Source organism: Nilaparvata lugens, chromosome 6 (assembly GCF_014356525.2).
Source record: "Nilaparvata lugens isolate BPH chromosome 6, ASM1435652v1, whole genome shotgun sequence".
In the NCBI taxonomy this organism is placed as follows: domain Eukaryota; kingdom Metazoa; phylum Arthropoda; class Insecta; order Hemiptera; family Delphacidae; genus Nilaparvata; species Nilaparvata lugens.
In genome coordinates, this window is record NC_052509.1 from 43,681,620 (window position 1) to 43,697,551 (window position 15,932).

The 15,932-nt window shown below is 33.3% G+C and overlaps 1 protein-coding gene across 1 annotated transcript; it reads right to left on the reverse strand.

Annotated features, from left to right (window-relative positions):
* Positions 1–728: 728 nt before the first annotated feature.
* LOC111054722 (protein SHQ1 homolog) lies at positions 729–15,918 on the reverse strand. The gene is made up of 7 exons (XM_039431459.1): positions 15,417–15,918; positions 14,571–14,761; positions 10,529–10,915; positions 9,373–9,581; positions 7,853–7,976; positions 6,939–7,210; positions 729–3,631 (listed from the first exon to the last, which is right to left on the reverse strand). The coding sequence occupies exons 1-7, from the start codon at positions 15,557–15,559 to the stop codon at positions 3,497–3,499; spliced, it is 1,461 nt and encodes a 486-aa protein (XP_039287393.1). The 5' UTR covers positions 15,560–15,918; the 3' UTR covers positions 729–3,496.
* Positions 15,919–15,932: the final 14 nt, after the last annotated feature.

Consider the following 15,932-nt stretch of genomic DNA (forward strand, 5'->3'; position numbering starts at 1 on the left):
CATTTTTTGTGTATTAGAATATGGGCTTAAGTAAGCTCAACATTAAATTTTCCATTTTTCGACCGAATTCGACTTATGATGCATGATTTAGGACCGCCTTGACAAGAGGAGAATGAAGTGTAGTACAATGTAATCTAAGCATTTTGTCAAAAGTTATAAGTGTTTGAAATTTTTATCCTTGAGGTAACCTTAAGCGCGCCTCTCTACTGGGAAATACTGAAATGAAGTGCATCTAACGGGTGATTCTCATAGAATATACTCTCATGAACTTAGGTCATTGTGCGAAATATCAATGTGAGGACAAAGTAGTTGGTGATGATGGTTGAAGCTGAAAATTAGGTGTTTTTCACAATAAAAGGAACATTGTTGTCAGTTGTACCTGGAAATCTATATGAGATAGAGCGCTCTACCTGATCTCAGACTGTAGAGCACAAAAATACGCCCAGAGGGATTCTGAATTATACATATAAATGGTAACAATCGGAGGATATTGTTGATCAAAAACTAAAATTCATCAAAATTTCACTCAATTTTGAAAAATCATAACTCAGTAACTCAGTACTCAGATCTCATTTTATTCAGAATTTTATAATTAAAAAAAAGGCGAGAGCAAATATTTCTCTCCGATTACGAGATTTGGCAGAAATAGCTGAAAACTAGAAAATGAGCCGAAAATACGAGGTTTTTGGGCCACCCTGTATCTAGCACAAGGAAATTTTGCATGAAGAAATTGGTTCGGGACTTCTCTTATGTGCCCAAATAATACATTGAAAATCTATAAATTGCATGCACTAATGTATATTGTCAGTGACTGGACTACAAGTCTAAATGAAGCATTTAGTATGTTTGTTAACTTGAGTGCTTTCCTTGGCAGGTGCTTTAGGACTGAGCCAGTTATCAAGTCGAATCCTGGAGTTTTCTTTGCATTGATAAGCTTAATTTCTTTTTTCATTTCTTCCACTGAGACACGCAGAATTTCTTGATTCTCTTGCATAAGATTTTCATCAGTTTCTAAATCTTGTTCCTGTGGTCCATTATTTGGCTGGAAAACTTTAACAAACTTCAACTTTAATTTGTCGGTGCTTTTTCTTCATTGTTTCTGGCCCATTCTCTGTTTTGGTTTCTGAAAGGAGGAGCTTGTTGAATAGGTATTTTTATTTTCCTATATCCCTTTCAAAGCGAGTAATCAGTGTTTTTTCCTCCTGTTGAGTTGCGCAAGTAACCGTTGATCGATTCATTTTTAATAGATTGTATCTCTCTTTTCAGTTCTTGAGTTAGATTATTCATCAATCTCTTTTTGTAATGAATAACTAATTTAGTGGATATTTGTTTATTCAATTTCCAAAATCTCAATATAATCATTGTTTATGAAAAATTTTGGTGGCATATTCGGCCGAATTAACGGCCGGCAGATTCGTATGATCCAACGGCCGAACGGATCGATTGGATTCGGTTACAGTGGACGGTAACCCTAAACCTAATGTTAACTCAAAAATCGTTCTTGTAGTCTGAGTTTAAAACTGAATTAAGCATTAAGCAAGTATAGTTTGAATCTTCAAAGCAGTATGTCCAACCCAAAATAGTAGAATCAGAACTTGTAGCAAAGACAATAATGGTATAGTCTTATATTGATAGTGACAACACACCCTACTTGGATAAATGCGTAATGCTCGGTAAACAAAATACTATTCTAGATTGAAAATAGTCCTACCAATCCTTATCTCTGTGAGATCACGTTTTCAAATTCAAAGTATAATATATTTATTTACCTCCATCATGCCCACCCAACATAAGTAGTATAACATTCCAATTTGATTTATTTTTATGACGAGCCCACCAATGAAATTTATCTTCAATCTCTTCAACATTATATTTGGTCATATTTCAGATGATTGATAATATAACAACTTATTATGATGGTATAACAACTTAAATAAATATGAATAATTTATTATTAACATAAAATAATTTATGTTGTACTTTCATTTTTCAGGTGGAGGAGAATCTATCATTATCATAGATAATGCTTACTTAAGCACGGATAGTCTGACTGTCAAGTTTAATTCTTCAAATTTGCTCAAGGAAGTCCAAGGATTTGACCACAATGATTTTAAGGACCCAGTCTATGATCCAGATAATGATTTGACTGCTTTCTCAGATAAGTCTAACTACATACAAAAGACTCCATCTCAAATTGGTGAAATTACTCACAATCTTATACTTCCTGTTCATGAAGAAATATCAAAACATTATTTAGCCAAATAAAAATAAATGCCAAATGTCTGTATGACCAGGTCTGGTGTCAGGTTTTCAGGTCGCACCAAATTTCAGGACCTCTAACGTGACTTAACCACTGCTTTTAGGCAGCCGTGATTGACGATTTAACGTGTCCTTCCAAAACACAAGATTCGCCCGGTGAAAAATAACTGGCCTGGCCTCGATTCACAAGCAGGGTCTCTGGTTTACAAATCCAACAACTCTACTAAGGCTATTCCAGAAGATGAAACTAATCTGCTGTCACATGACCCTCTACTCTACATCAACTCATCAAAATCAATTCAGCTAACAAAAATCTTTTCAACTTTTAAGAACTCTTATTCAATCCTGATTCCATGTAGCTTGCAATATTTAGTTTTTAGACAAGATTCATGAAAGTATATCTAAGAATATAAGAGATTTGTGTATACAGTATTGTTTTTGAATAAAGATTTGTTTTTTTTTTAATTTTTGAATAGATAACTTTCAAATTGTTTTGAATACTATTATTCCTAGCTCTCATATAATCACATACCCACAAGACCAGACTTTACTTTTCCGTTTCCGAACATTTGTCAATTATGACAGGTCTACACTAATGCCAGCAGCGTTACTGAGGATTTCAACAAAACAATAGCACTTTCAGTTATTATATGCATACTATAAAAAATAACATTAAACCGCTGCGTCAAGCATACAACAAATCACCAAAATGTGAATAGCAATATTAAGCATACTTAGAAAAGTATGCGCCTGACACAAGGAGGAAAAAAATTGAAGATAAATTTGAATTGTAAATCTAAAGTTGAATCGCAGTATAAACGTGGCTAATGACAGACTCCAACTTCAAAACAGTTGAAATGAAAGGAAAAAATAATTAAGCAAGAATACGCTTGATCCAATTGATGAAAGTAATTGTAGGAAATAATCTAGTTTCACAACTTTTTGGGAGCTTTTTAAAAGCTAAAAATTCTTCCTTAAAACCCATCAAAGCGATCCAGCAGCCTTATTCCTTCAATAAGTTTGAAGAGTTTACAGTAAGATTTCAATGCTAGGCAATACTCGTAGTGAATACAATCTCTTACATAAGTCTAAAATGTATGAAATACCAAATTAGTTAGCTTAAAGATATGAGAAATATTTTGTAATGAGGGTAGACCATGATGAATTAATACTTGCAGAAGTGATGAAGTTCATCTGTGAGCCATTTGGAATCGCAGTAAAATTGTGAAGTATTCAGTTATCTTGATTTTGCCTCTGTACAATTCTCCACGGCATTGTCTGAGTCAGAGCTAGAAGAATCTTCACTAGAGCTGTCCTCTTCGCTGTCTGATGTATCACTTTCACTCTCTCTGAAAAATATCAATACATTGAACTAAGGAGCATAATGATTCTCTTAATATACATGACTAAGGCCCAGTTTCTATGATACTTATTTAATCTGATGGACCATGGAATCTTTATTAAATCTATAGATTATTGAATCTAAGGTGACTTTGAATCTGTATTAAATATATTATACTCGATCACAATGACCCATTAGATGTAATACGAGTGTCCTAGAAACCGGATCTGATAATTATAATTAGAAACTTTATTTTGATGATTCCTGATTGGAGGGAGCACCGGGATTGGCTTTTTTATATTGAGCTTCTTATAGAAATCTACTTGTTGAGCACCGGAACTGTTCAACTTGTTTCAACCCAATCGGCTTTGTTGTGGAATATTTAAGAATAGTATGGATTTTAATAATATATTAGAGCATGACTACATTACCGTAAACAGTTCATAACATATTAAGACAAAAACACTTTGGTGAGATCCACGTTAACTTTATAATGACAGATGGTTAGGGCAGCCATATTGGGAGCCAGAGATTTGAAATGAAGTAGAAATGAAATTGTATTTTTTATTCAATAAATTGATTTTTATTTAGTTATTTACAGTTTGGAAATGATTAAGAGTGGAGGAGTGGATGGTGTATTCAGAGTGAGGATTGTTTACTATTGCTGTCTGTTTAGCCCACGAAGCACCCAAATAATCGGCAATATTGTCAATATGGATCAACTAATTGATCGACATCAAACAGTCAGATCGAATATTCGTATCAGTGTATCGTTTCAGTACATGCGCATAAACGTGAGAACATTCTAGTGTTATCCTCGCCAGGAAAAAGCTGAACTACAGCATCCTTGCAAGCAGCAAGCAGTCTCCTCACCTTCCAGCACCGGGTCCAAGAGGGATTCTAACCAGAAGCTCGACTACAGTGAGAATAACAGTTCCAGTTGGGAAAATAAGTTACCAGAAAACCGGGGTGACTTTGTTCCAAATTTGGAGAGTTGAAACTTTAAACAGCTTACAATCAATCTTAAGTTGCAACAAATATCTTGTAATATTTTTTTATTGTACTCTGCAATGTTTAAAGAGTATTTTCCATTTTAAAAAGTTAGTATTTTTCTCAACTTAACAGAGATATATTTTTTCGAAAATAAGAGACAATGCCAATCAGGGGTTTATTGTTTATTGTTTTTGAAGGGCGAATTCCTTGACAACCCCTGGTTTAATCGCGACTTTACAGTTAGTACTTTAAAAGAACAAAAATTAACTGAACCAATGAATTGGCTCAGAACCCGTCTCCCTTAATAATACAATTATGTTTAAACTGCCCGATCTGTGACAGAATAACTGTATTATAAAACGAAACGAAGTCTAGCCTTTTTCACTGAATCAGCTAAAAAACACTGTTCATTGAACTTTTAATTAAAAAACTCTAAAATTCTGATCAGTATGAGATAAATATATGATTCATATATATGTCCCATATGACCAAGTGACAAAGTTGATCATGTTCAATCTAGGAATATCCTATTGCCTTCTCTCTGTTATTTATTCATTCATGAACTTATGCGCTCAACTTATTATATAACTTATTAAATGCCTATTAAAGGTTTCCCAGCAAAGTGACGATCATTATTAAGATGAAGACTGGAAGTAATAGCATGATTAAGCAACATTAAAATAAAGTTAACTTACAAATTGAAGCCTAATGTTTCATTGATAATTAAATTGGCAATCTTTTGTAAATAAAAAACGCAGTTGAATTATTAGAGGTGATTATTTATTTATTTGTATGATTAACGATTGATTATTCATTTATACCGGTTAATACAAATACAATGAAACAATGCTATTATATTATACTGTATCTTATCTATGAAACTGTATTATATATTAGTTATTCTACAATACTGTATCTTATCCACAATTCACAGTGTGAAAAACTAAAAAACTCAATGACTAAATAACAGAAAGTCACTTGAAGAAATGACTCTAAATGTAAATGATAGAGAAATAATAAGGTATAGCTTATGCTTCTTAGGTGATAAACACAGTCCCACATGAAGGATAGTCTTTCAGTCTCAACTCCAGAAATAATCATGCGACGATCGATAGATTTTGAATTTAGATTAAATAAATATGAGATAAAATAGAAATAACCCTCAATTGTCACTGAAAATATTGTGTAGAATGTATAAAATATATTTCAGTAGCTCAGTAGAATAATTTTATGACTATTAAATTATTTTCATTTGAAAATTCCACTCAAATCTGTGAGAAAAAAGTTTCAACACGAACTGAGACTCAAAAGAGAGGTTTACCGACCTCCTTTCTTCTTTTTAATGTTATTGTATAAATGAATTCATACAGAGTGGGGCAGAACCGATTGACGAGTTTGGAAGGGTTATAAGTAATGAACCTTTCAACTCAGAAAAATTCTTTAATGGGTTCAATTCAGTTTTAAATGTAGTTTTTATTGTTATTTTTTTAAAATTATATCAGTTAAATGGCAGTCATCAGCAGTAATACACTGATGTAGTGTATTTTTCAAGTTTTAAAACGCATTTTGGCACACTGCGATTGGTAAGGCGTGGATCTCTCTGATTCCCTCCTTTAGTTCTTCCAAGGTGTGGGTGATGTTTGAAAAATTTATTTTTGAGATAACCCCATAGAAAAGATCGCATATGCTTAAATTGGGTGAGCGTGCGGCTCAATAGTGGCCAATAGTTATTTGAGAATGGCAACATCACCGTCAATGTCACCTCCCAGTGGTGAAATGTGAGAATGTTAAGAACGTTTTTGCACCCCAAATTTGAAGAACTTGCTGAGGAACATGAAATATGGTTTTAGCAAGATGAAGCTACAGCCCACACAGGGCGCATTTCAATGAATGTGTTGAGACAAATGTTCCCAGGGCGGCTTATCTCACTAAGGGTGGGCTTGAGGTGGCCGGTACGCTCACTCGATTTGAGCGATTTTTTTTCTAAGGGGCTCTTTTTTTTTGGGGGGGGGTTACCTAAAAAAAAAAGTTTTCAAAGATCGTCAACACACCTTGGAAGAACTAGAGCGAATCAGAGACGAGATCCAAGTTTTACCAATCGCAGTGTGTCAAAATGCGTTTTAAAAACGCATCAGTGTATTGCTGCTGATGACCGCCATTCAAACTGAATTGAACCCATTTTTTTTTCAAGTTGAACGGTTCATTACTTATGACACCTCCAAACTCGTCAATCAGCTCTGCCCCACCCTGTATAAAAAAAATTAAATAAATGATAATTTTTTATCCGTTGCATCACTAACGAACGTCTATGATCTGTGATGAGAGAAGATCACTATATGTGAACATCTTCACTTTTGTGATGAAAGTATTTTCTCGTAGACATTGGTGAACTAGCGAGAGGGTTATGGAAGTAAGTTTGAATTGATTTATCTGGCGTATCTGGAAAGTTCATTACCTGTTCTACGATACTGGCAAATTTACGTAGTTTCTTATCAGATACATTCTGAAGCCAAATGCAATAGTCTTTGATGTAGAGCTCATTCAACATGTATCTTGGTTCACTCTCGCCAAATAACGAGTATATTCTTAATAGAAGCCACAGAACATGTCTTTTACCTGAAATGTTTTTAAATTTTTTACCTGGTTATTCAATTATGGAGACTTTTATACAACTATAAGAAAGAAATCAACATCTTTCAATTCAACCACACTTTAAGTAATCAACATATTTATTAAAAAAGATAACACAAATTGGCATAATCCTCAATGATGAACAATCAAAAAATCATTTAAAAACATATTGATGCCATTGGAGTGGAAGAAGCAATATAATATTATGAATGAGGATTTTAAACTTTTCTTTTCACAAATTTTTCATTATGGAGAAATTTCTTTTGTTCGTAAAGCATGAAAAACACCTAAAATGTTTCCTGTTCACAATCAGACCGAAGGCCAACTTTTTTATTCAACAACCAGTTATGAAATTTTCGTACAGAATCTACTAAAATATGTAAAATGGACTACAACTAGAATCAAAGCAGATCACTCAAACTACGTGACCACAGCAGAAATATGTTATTCACAGCCTTGAAATAATTGAATCAATAGATAATAATCATGCTGTAAGCACCAGCAGACGGTACTGGATTGATTAGATATTTGAATTCAGCTAAGCTATTTCAATGGTATCATAAGTTACTTGTAGAGCCAATAGCAATAAGTTATTTGTACTATCAAAGGAAATGGAATGTCTTTTACCTGCATTGAAGATGATCACAGTATCTTGTAGAACAATATTCGCTAAGTTCCAATGCCTATAAAGAGGATAGATCAATGATCTACGGAGGCAGCACTTGACAACATCCTCTGGAGATTTGAAAATCTGGGAATAAATTGATTAACAATGTTATTACTTCGATTTGAAAGAGAGATATATTCAATTTGTGGTACCCTTATTAGAATAGAAGAGGTATTAGTAAATTTATTATGCTATTTTATTACAGAAGTAATTTCCATTATTAATGGATGATTATAGGGAAACTAAGACAAGTGAGTGAAAATGAAATAGCTACACCTTTAACAAATCTCGTGTCATATTTGAATATTAATTTGATAGTCGTATTAATATTTTGAAACAAGACACACGAATATTACGCTAACAATTGTTTTTTTCAAACTTCTATGAACTTATTCAATGAGAAATAAAAGCTAGAAAGATGCTCGAAATCTTAAAGGAATAGCAAGGATGTGATCATAGTATAAATAGTTAAGATAGAAGCGTTAAATGTATTAAATTTAAACAAGAAATCGGATTGTTCATAAAATTGAGTCTTGTAGGAAATTGCTTTTGTTATTCTATATCATTGATACACTTAGTTTTCCTATAGATGGAAATAGTTATTTGTGCAACTAGTGCGCAAAGTGACAGTTTGCTGCACCGAAAGAAACGTTTACGTACGAGCCGTACGCGAGGGCGGAATGGTTTCTTGAGTGCAGCAGAGGAGCTTTGCGCATGTATTTTACATTAAATTTTTCCTAGTTACCATTGAATATGAAAAGTGGTTGATTATGGGTAAAATGATGGCTGAAATCCATCAAATGTTTGTCTGTATAATTTTGTTATTAATAACAACTTTAATTTATTTTAAACTTGATAATCCAATTGAAAATTAATAATCAATAATTTATTCAAATTAAAAATTAAATTGATCGAATTAATTTGAAAATTAGAATAATTTTGAGTAGTAAATCTTAATTTCTAAATAATTTTTCAACCAATCAATTTATGAATGAAAAAAAAATATTTGAAATAATGATGATAATAATAATATTCAAAATGTATAATTTAATGAGTTCTCATTTTTATTTATTTGAAAATCAGAAAAATATATAGATAGAACAAATTTGCATTCAAAATACACGCCAACAATGTCAACAGCTGATTGGGACGGCTGCAAGATGATACGTAAAGTATTAAGAGTACGCAAAGTAATACTTTGCGCACTAGAGCGGAAAAGTGATACTTTGCGTTCTGTAATCAGTGCAGGAATGGTCACTTTTCAAGGTAACTGTAGGAAAAAAATAACTATATAAATTAAATATAGGACATCTGCTGAGAAAGAAATTAAAAATCAATTTGCCTAGCGGGAAAAAATTATATTTACGGTAGTTGAAAAATATAAAAACAATTTTAAATCCGATTCGGCACCCGGCTGGAAAAACGTTTTCAATTCATTACACATAGAATAGTATAATGAGACAAGAGATTTCAGTTTTACCTTCAACCATGACAACGTAGCACTGAGCTTATTAATGGTCCACGCCGATTCGACGGAAGATTCACCCATTGTTGTTCGAAAGTCATAAACACAGGCAAAAATGACGTCAAACAGCGAGAGAAATGCTGATATTTCATCGTCTTTAGTAAGGAGATACTCTTTGTTCCCAAAGTTTTTCAATGTTTCCAGATCGGTTTTAGACAATTTCACTGTAAACAAAAATCATTAATAATTTCACAAGAAATATCAACTTTATTGGTACATGAACAAGTTACTTTCCTATGAATGTGAGCGATGGAGCCACTTTCTCAATACCATTTTCGCTAGAGTACTGACACTACTGGTACGGACAGGACAACATCCCAAAATGTGCTATGTGCGATTTGCAAACGCTTTCTAGATATTAAAGTCAAAAATGAATTACATTTTCATTTTACATCATAAAATTCATCATTAGAAACACTCAACATAGAAATTATAACAGAACATCGAACGCACAAAGTTATTAACTGATTACTGGGTATATTATCATATACTAGCAAGTAAGCCGAGCTTTCACCGGAGAAAATGTTGTTTTGTAAAATGTAATCAATCCACTCATGCCCAGGAAACATCAAGGATTAGAATTATTATTTTGTCAAATCTTCAAGAGTTGAAATTTTTCAGCAAAAAAGTTTGGGTTTGATCTGGAACCTGCAACCTTTCATTCATTGATCGCGCATGCTACCAATTACGCCAAACTTCTGTCTGGTTGGGCTTTTACTGTTGCGTTCACTTTGAATCACAAATTGAATAGAATTGATTTGATTATTCGATTGAAATTGATTGATTAATAAAAATGAAAATATGCCTATAACCATCCTCAGTAAATTAAGAATCAGTATAAAAAATTTCAAGTTCATCAGTTCAGTAATTCAGACGTGATGATGCGTCATTCGTGTATTTCCTATCCCGTACATGTACAGCCAATTCTTTTCTATTATAGATAGATGGATATGATAGATTATATATGAGCTGAATATACGTTTTAGTAGCTTAATCTTGATGAACGTATAACTAGATTCATTCAATCTTGCCAGAGAAAAGGTAATGTATTTTTCTAAATTTCGAAATAAAGTCAATATTAAATAATTGGGAATCTTGATTTATTACTTACTTTTAGCATCACTTTCTCTCCAAGGTGGGCAATATTCAATGAAAGGCTGAATACCCTCCGGTTCCATGAGGTCACTAAGATAGTGATCATCGCTGAAAAGTTTTTCTTCATCATCGTGCATCAGTTCATCACGCCGACTTTCGGCAGTAACATCAATGTCTCTGAGATTCACTATTTCATAGAACTCTTCACCAAGCCTCGCAAATGCATTGCTTGTCTGATTGCCAAATCCATAACGAGGACAATTGAGAGAGCATCCCTGAAGACTGGGTTCAACCACTTGCTGATCAATCAACCATTCATTCTCATCTTCACTTGTACTTTCTTCTTCCACTTGGTTAACAATATCACCGTCTCCTCTCTTCTCATCATCATTATCTATACTACCTGCAAATTTAAAATGGAAAAGAATGATTAAAAAAGTCAATTTTCAAACTTCACTAATACATCATAGAGATGAGAAAATCTTATAAGCAACTTTTTTATTTGTAACCCAAGTATATCAACAATTGGTGGTATAGCACTTAGGTTTATGGTTCGTTCTTAAAATACTCTATCCGCTATCAGCGGCATTAGTGTAGTGGAATTTTAAAACGTTTTTGTTAATGTTGATAGCAGTCCGGCTTCTTATGGCTCAAAAACAGGGTTTCATGGGAAGTTCGTGAAGATGGAAACAGACCCGAATATTCTGATTGTGGGTACCTCAGGGTATCCGAACCACTTGATGCGCATTTGGGGGTCACGAATGGGCCGCGTAATGGCCGATTCAAAATAGCGGATCCAGCATTAATTAAAACGGTCATAGAATGGTTACCATCCATGATAGAGACCTCTAGTGAACGCGAATCGAATCACAATGAACTATTCTACCAAGTTTGTTATTACACATTCCCACCTAAAACATGATTTTAACCTACAAAAATGCACTTTTTCAAAAACATTCAATTTTTTCACGAGTTTTTTCTAAATAACTACTTTCAATGACAATTTTTGGATTTTAAAGTGCCAAACCAAAAATTATTTGAAATAGAATTTATGATCTATTCCCGTTTGTTTCAAGTTTTATCACCTTTTGTTCTGGAGTTATGATTTTTTTATGTCATTCTAGCCTCTGAGACAATTAATTATCATTAAAACTGAACTATAAAATCGATTTTTCACGACTATTTCATTATATAAATATTTGAAAATGCTCCTTATTCATTTGTTACAACCAGCCTATTACTATTTTTAAGATTGCCATCATGGATATTCTCTCTCTACACATTATGACTAAGAGATTGATACCATTTCCAAGTCTGTACCTTCATGGATTATTGAGATACACGGTTTTCTAATTCTCAGGTTTATCATAGGCCTAATATGGAGGGAAAAATGTAACTTTGGCTGCAAATCCTACTTTTCTTTCTTTTCAATGAAGCTCCAGAAGTGAAAAATGGACTTACAGCCCTCAACTAGATGTCATTTTAAAGTTTTGGGAATATTCTACAACACAGTCTCAGTAAAAGTAGGTTATGTTCACTGTGAATACATTTACAGAGTGGAACGTGAAATTTCGCCCCGAAGATTGTATGTTTCAAGTTTTTGAAACTAAATTAATCATGGAATGAATAATTAAAATGAGATTAATATCTAGATTATTATATTTTGGGTAGCTATGAACACTTTGGTGGTAGAATCAATCCGATATCTCTCACTATAACTGAATAGGAATCGATATAAAAGAATTTTTCAGTTATGACCGCCATCTTGAATTTATCAATTATGAAAAATATATTCGTCGCTTTCTCATCAAAATTATTATTCTGCTGGTTGTAACAAAGAAATTAAGACCACTTACAAGTATTTATCATTGAGTAGTCGTGAAAAATCGATTTTATAGTTCAGTTTTAATGATAGTTAATTGTCTCAGCGGCTAGAATGACATAAAAAAATCATAACTCCAGAACAAAAGGTGATAAAAGCTTGAAACAAACGGGAATAGATCATGAATCCTATTTCAAATAAGTTTTGTTTGGTACTTTAAAATCCAAAAATTGTCATTGAAAGTAGTTATTCAGAAAAAAACTCGTGAAAAATTTAATGTTTTTGAAAAAGTGCATTTTTATAGTTTAAAATCATGATTTAGGTTGAAATGAGAGATAACAAACTTGTTAGAATAGTTCATTGTGATTCGATTCGCGTTTACTAGATGTCTCTATCATGGATGGTAACCATTCTATGACCGTTTTAATTAATGCTGGATCCGCCATTTTGAATCGGCCATTACGCGGCCCAGTCGTGACCCCCAAATGCGCATTTAGTGATTCAGATATCCTGAAGTACCCTAGAATCTGAATGTTTGGGTCTGTTTCCATCTTCACGAAGTGCCCACGAAATCCCTTAAGTAACCGGACTGAAGTTGCAATTCTTTAGACATTCCAATATCAATGTAGATGACTCCAAAAAATCAACCGTATAAAAAATTAACAATAACCTTCAGTTGCACAAAGGTATGTTATCTATTCATCCAGATTGAGTGCTGTATTTTAATCGAGATGAACGCTAATGAATTGAAGCGTTGGTCGTCTCTGTCTGGATCATCTAACATGAGCTTTTTAAGCTTTTCCTAACCTGAGCTTTTTCCTAATCTAAGCTTTTCCTAACCTATGCTTTCCCTAACCTAAGCTTTTCCCGACCCTAGCTTCTCCAACCCTAAGCTTACCCCCATCTAAGCTTTTCCTAACCTAAGTTTTTTCTAACCTAAGCTTTTCCTAAACTAAGCTTTTCCTAATCTAAGCTTTTCCTGATCCAAGCTTCTCCTAATCTAAGCTTTCTCCAACCTAATCTTTTCCTAACCTAAGTTTTTTCTAACCTAAGCTTTTCCTGATACAAGCTTCTCCTAATCTAAGCTTTCCCTAACCTAAGCCTCCCTTAACCAAAGCTTTTTCCTAACCTAAGATTTTCCTAACCTAAGCTTTTCCTAACCTAAGCTTTTCCTAACCTAAGCTTTTCCTATCCTAAGCTTTTTCCTAATATAGGCTTTTCTCTAATCTAAGCTTTTCCTAACCTAAACTTTTCCTAGTCAAAGTTTTTTCCTAACCTAAGCTTTCCTGACCATAACTTCACCTAACCTAATCTCTTTCTGACCTAAACTTTCCCTAACCCAAGCTTTTTCTGACCCTAACTTCTTCTAACCTAAGCTTTCCCCAATCCAAGCATTTCCCAACCTAAGCTTTTCTCCAATCTGAGCTTTTCCTGATCAAAACTTCTCTTAACCTAAGCATTCTCTAATCTAAGCTTTTTTTCTTTAGAATTTATTATTCTATTATATCCAATTGTTTAAAATACCTATCAATCACCATTAAAACAGGTTAAAATCTTTTGAAGCCAAAATTGTACTTTTTTGCTCTTCTTTCTGCAATATTTCGAAAACTACGGAAGTTATAAACCTGAAAACGTGGATTTCTCGTCAAATTTTACATAAGATTGCACTAGTTTGAAACCTATTATAGCCATAGAAAAAATTATAAAAAATAAAAATTGATATAACAATTTTGAACTTTCCGCCATGTTTTTTCACCCAATCCTTGGAAATCGACAACAATGTTATGCATGGTTGATCTCGTCTTGACCTTCTCTATCGATCTATGTAGGTCCCAATGCTAGATTCCGCGGCCCATATACTAAAGTGCAGCCCTCCTTAGTCCACTGATGCCTTCAATTCATAATTCAATGTAACTTAACTTGAACAACCTTTTTTTCTCTTGACTTTTCACTTCAACAGAAAATTGAGTTCTCCAGCCGTGAACGAGTTCTCCAGCTGTGGGGCTCACTAGTAAGTGAGTTATTTCAGTCTTCAAGTTGATATATCGACTCGAGCTTAGATTTAATGGTGCAGTATAAATAAAAAACAATAAGACAACAACCAATCAATTATATACGAAGAACACAGCAAAGCAATATTAGGCTACAAGATATGATTGATAAAAGGATTTGTCAATTCTTAGAAATATTAATTTCAATTTAGATATCGTAACTAAATTGAATACAAATTACTTACTTAAAACTTGAATGTCCGGTTTAATATTTTTTACTTTCTTCTTTGGAGCTAACAATCCACCAATCAAGTCAAGGTCTGGAAAATGTTCACCAGCATTTTGCTTGTGTAATTTCACTTCGAATTGTTTTTCGTCCGTTAAATATCTCGCACAAGGCTCGTCTATATCTTTTACAAAGCCAGGAAAGTGAAGTCTGAAATAAAATGAATAGTGGAGGAATAAATATCTGTCCAACCATATTATAGTCTTGTACAAGAGTACTTAGAGGAAAGAATTTCACCACACCAACACCAGAAAACAAGTGAATGAATTTGAGCTCTTGATGAAAAATCTGAAGTCCACGGCGCAAACGCGCTCTCAGTGTGAGAACTTCAAGTATCAAGTAATTAAGTGGGTAAGTAGTAAATTAGTAGTCGTAAGTATCTGGTGGGAGATCTTCAAGTAGGCTATCAAGTAAGTAAGTAGGTACCGTAGGCTAAGTAGTAAGTAAGAATAAGTTTGTCGTATTAATTTCAAATTGTCACTTGATATAGATAAGACTTGAGATACAACAGTTAAGGTCTAGTAATATTGTTTGATAGACCTAGGCCTACGTCGTAACTTATAGAAAGCTGTAGTTAAATTTACATCCTTAGCCAGATTATAGAGCCGCTACCGCACTTAAGAAAAAACAAGTTATATTAGGCACAAAGTAGCTTAATAGTAAGGAAGCAACATGTTTTTTAATGCAGCTAAAAGTAAAATAGAATCACGCCAATCACCACTTGTTAAAAACAAATTTTCAAAACATGAACATGATTGAATCCCTGAAATTCCTGAGTAAAAGCTAACAGATTGATGAAAATCACCTGAGGTAATAAGGAGATGAATAAAACCGGAAATCATTTCCTTCAGCATAAATCTCAGTCTCTTTGATATTGGCGTAGGGAGCATGTATAAGCAATATCAACTCACTATCACTTTGACGAATCTCAAAATACGGCGTTAACATTTTAATAAAAGCAATCAAAACACAATATTTGAGATATTTATTTGATTCTCTCAAATAGATCTAGTTTGTAGTTTGCAAGCTAGCAAGCTTGTCAAATCACGCTATCATTATTCAATATAGCATAACGTTATGAACAATAGCTTGATGAAAACAGTCCAAATTGTAAAATTTACAAAAAAGGAATCAATGTTTTTTTGTCTCCGAAATTTCAAATAAACCAGGTTGAGAAAACTGTAGCCAAATAGTTATAGCAATTAAAATGAAAACAATAACACACAAATCCCAATTTTCACGCAGGGATTGAAACACGATGTACTAGCACGTTGACGGTTGACGTTCACAAAAAGTGAGGTTAGTTTTGGCGGATTCACTT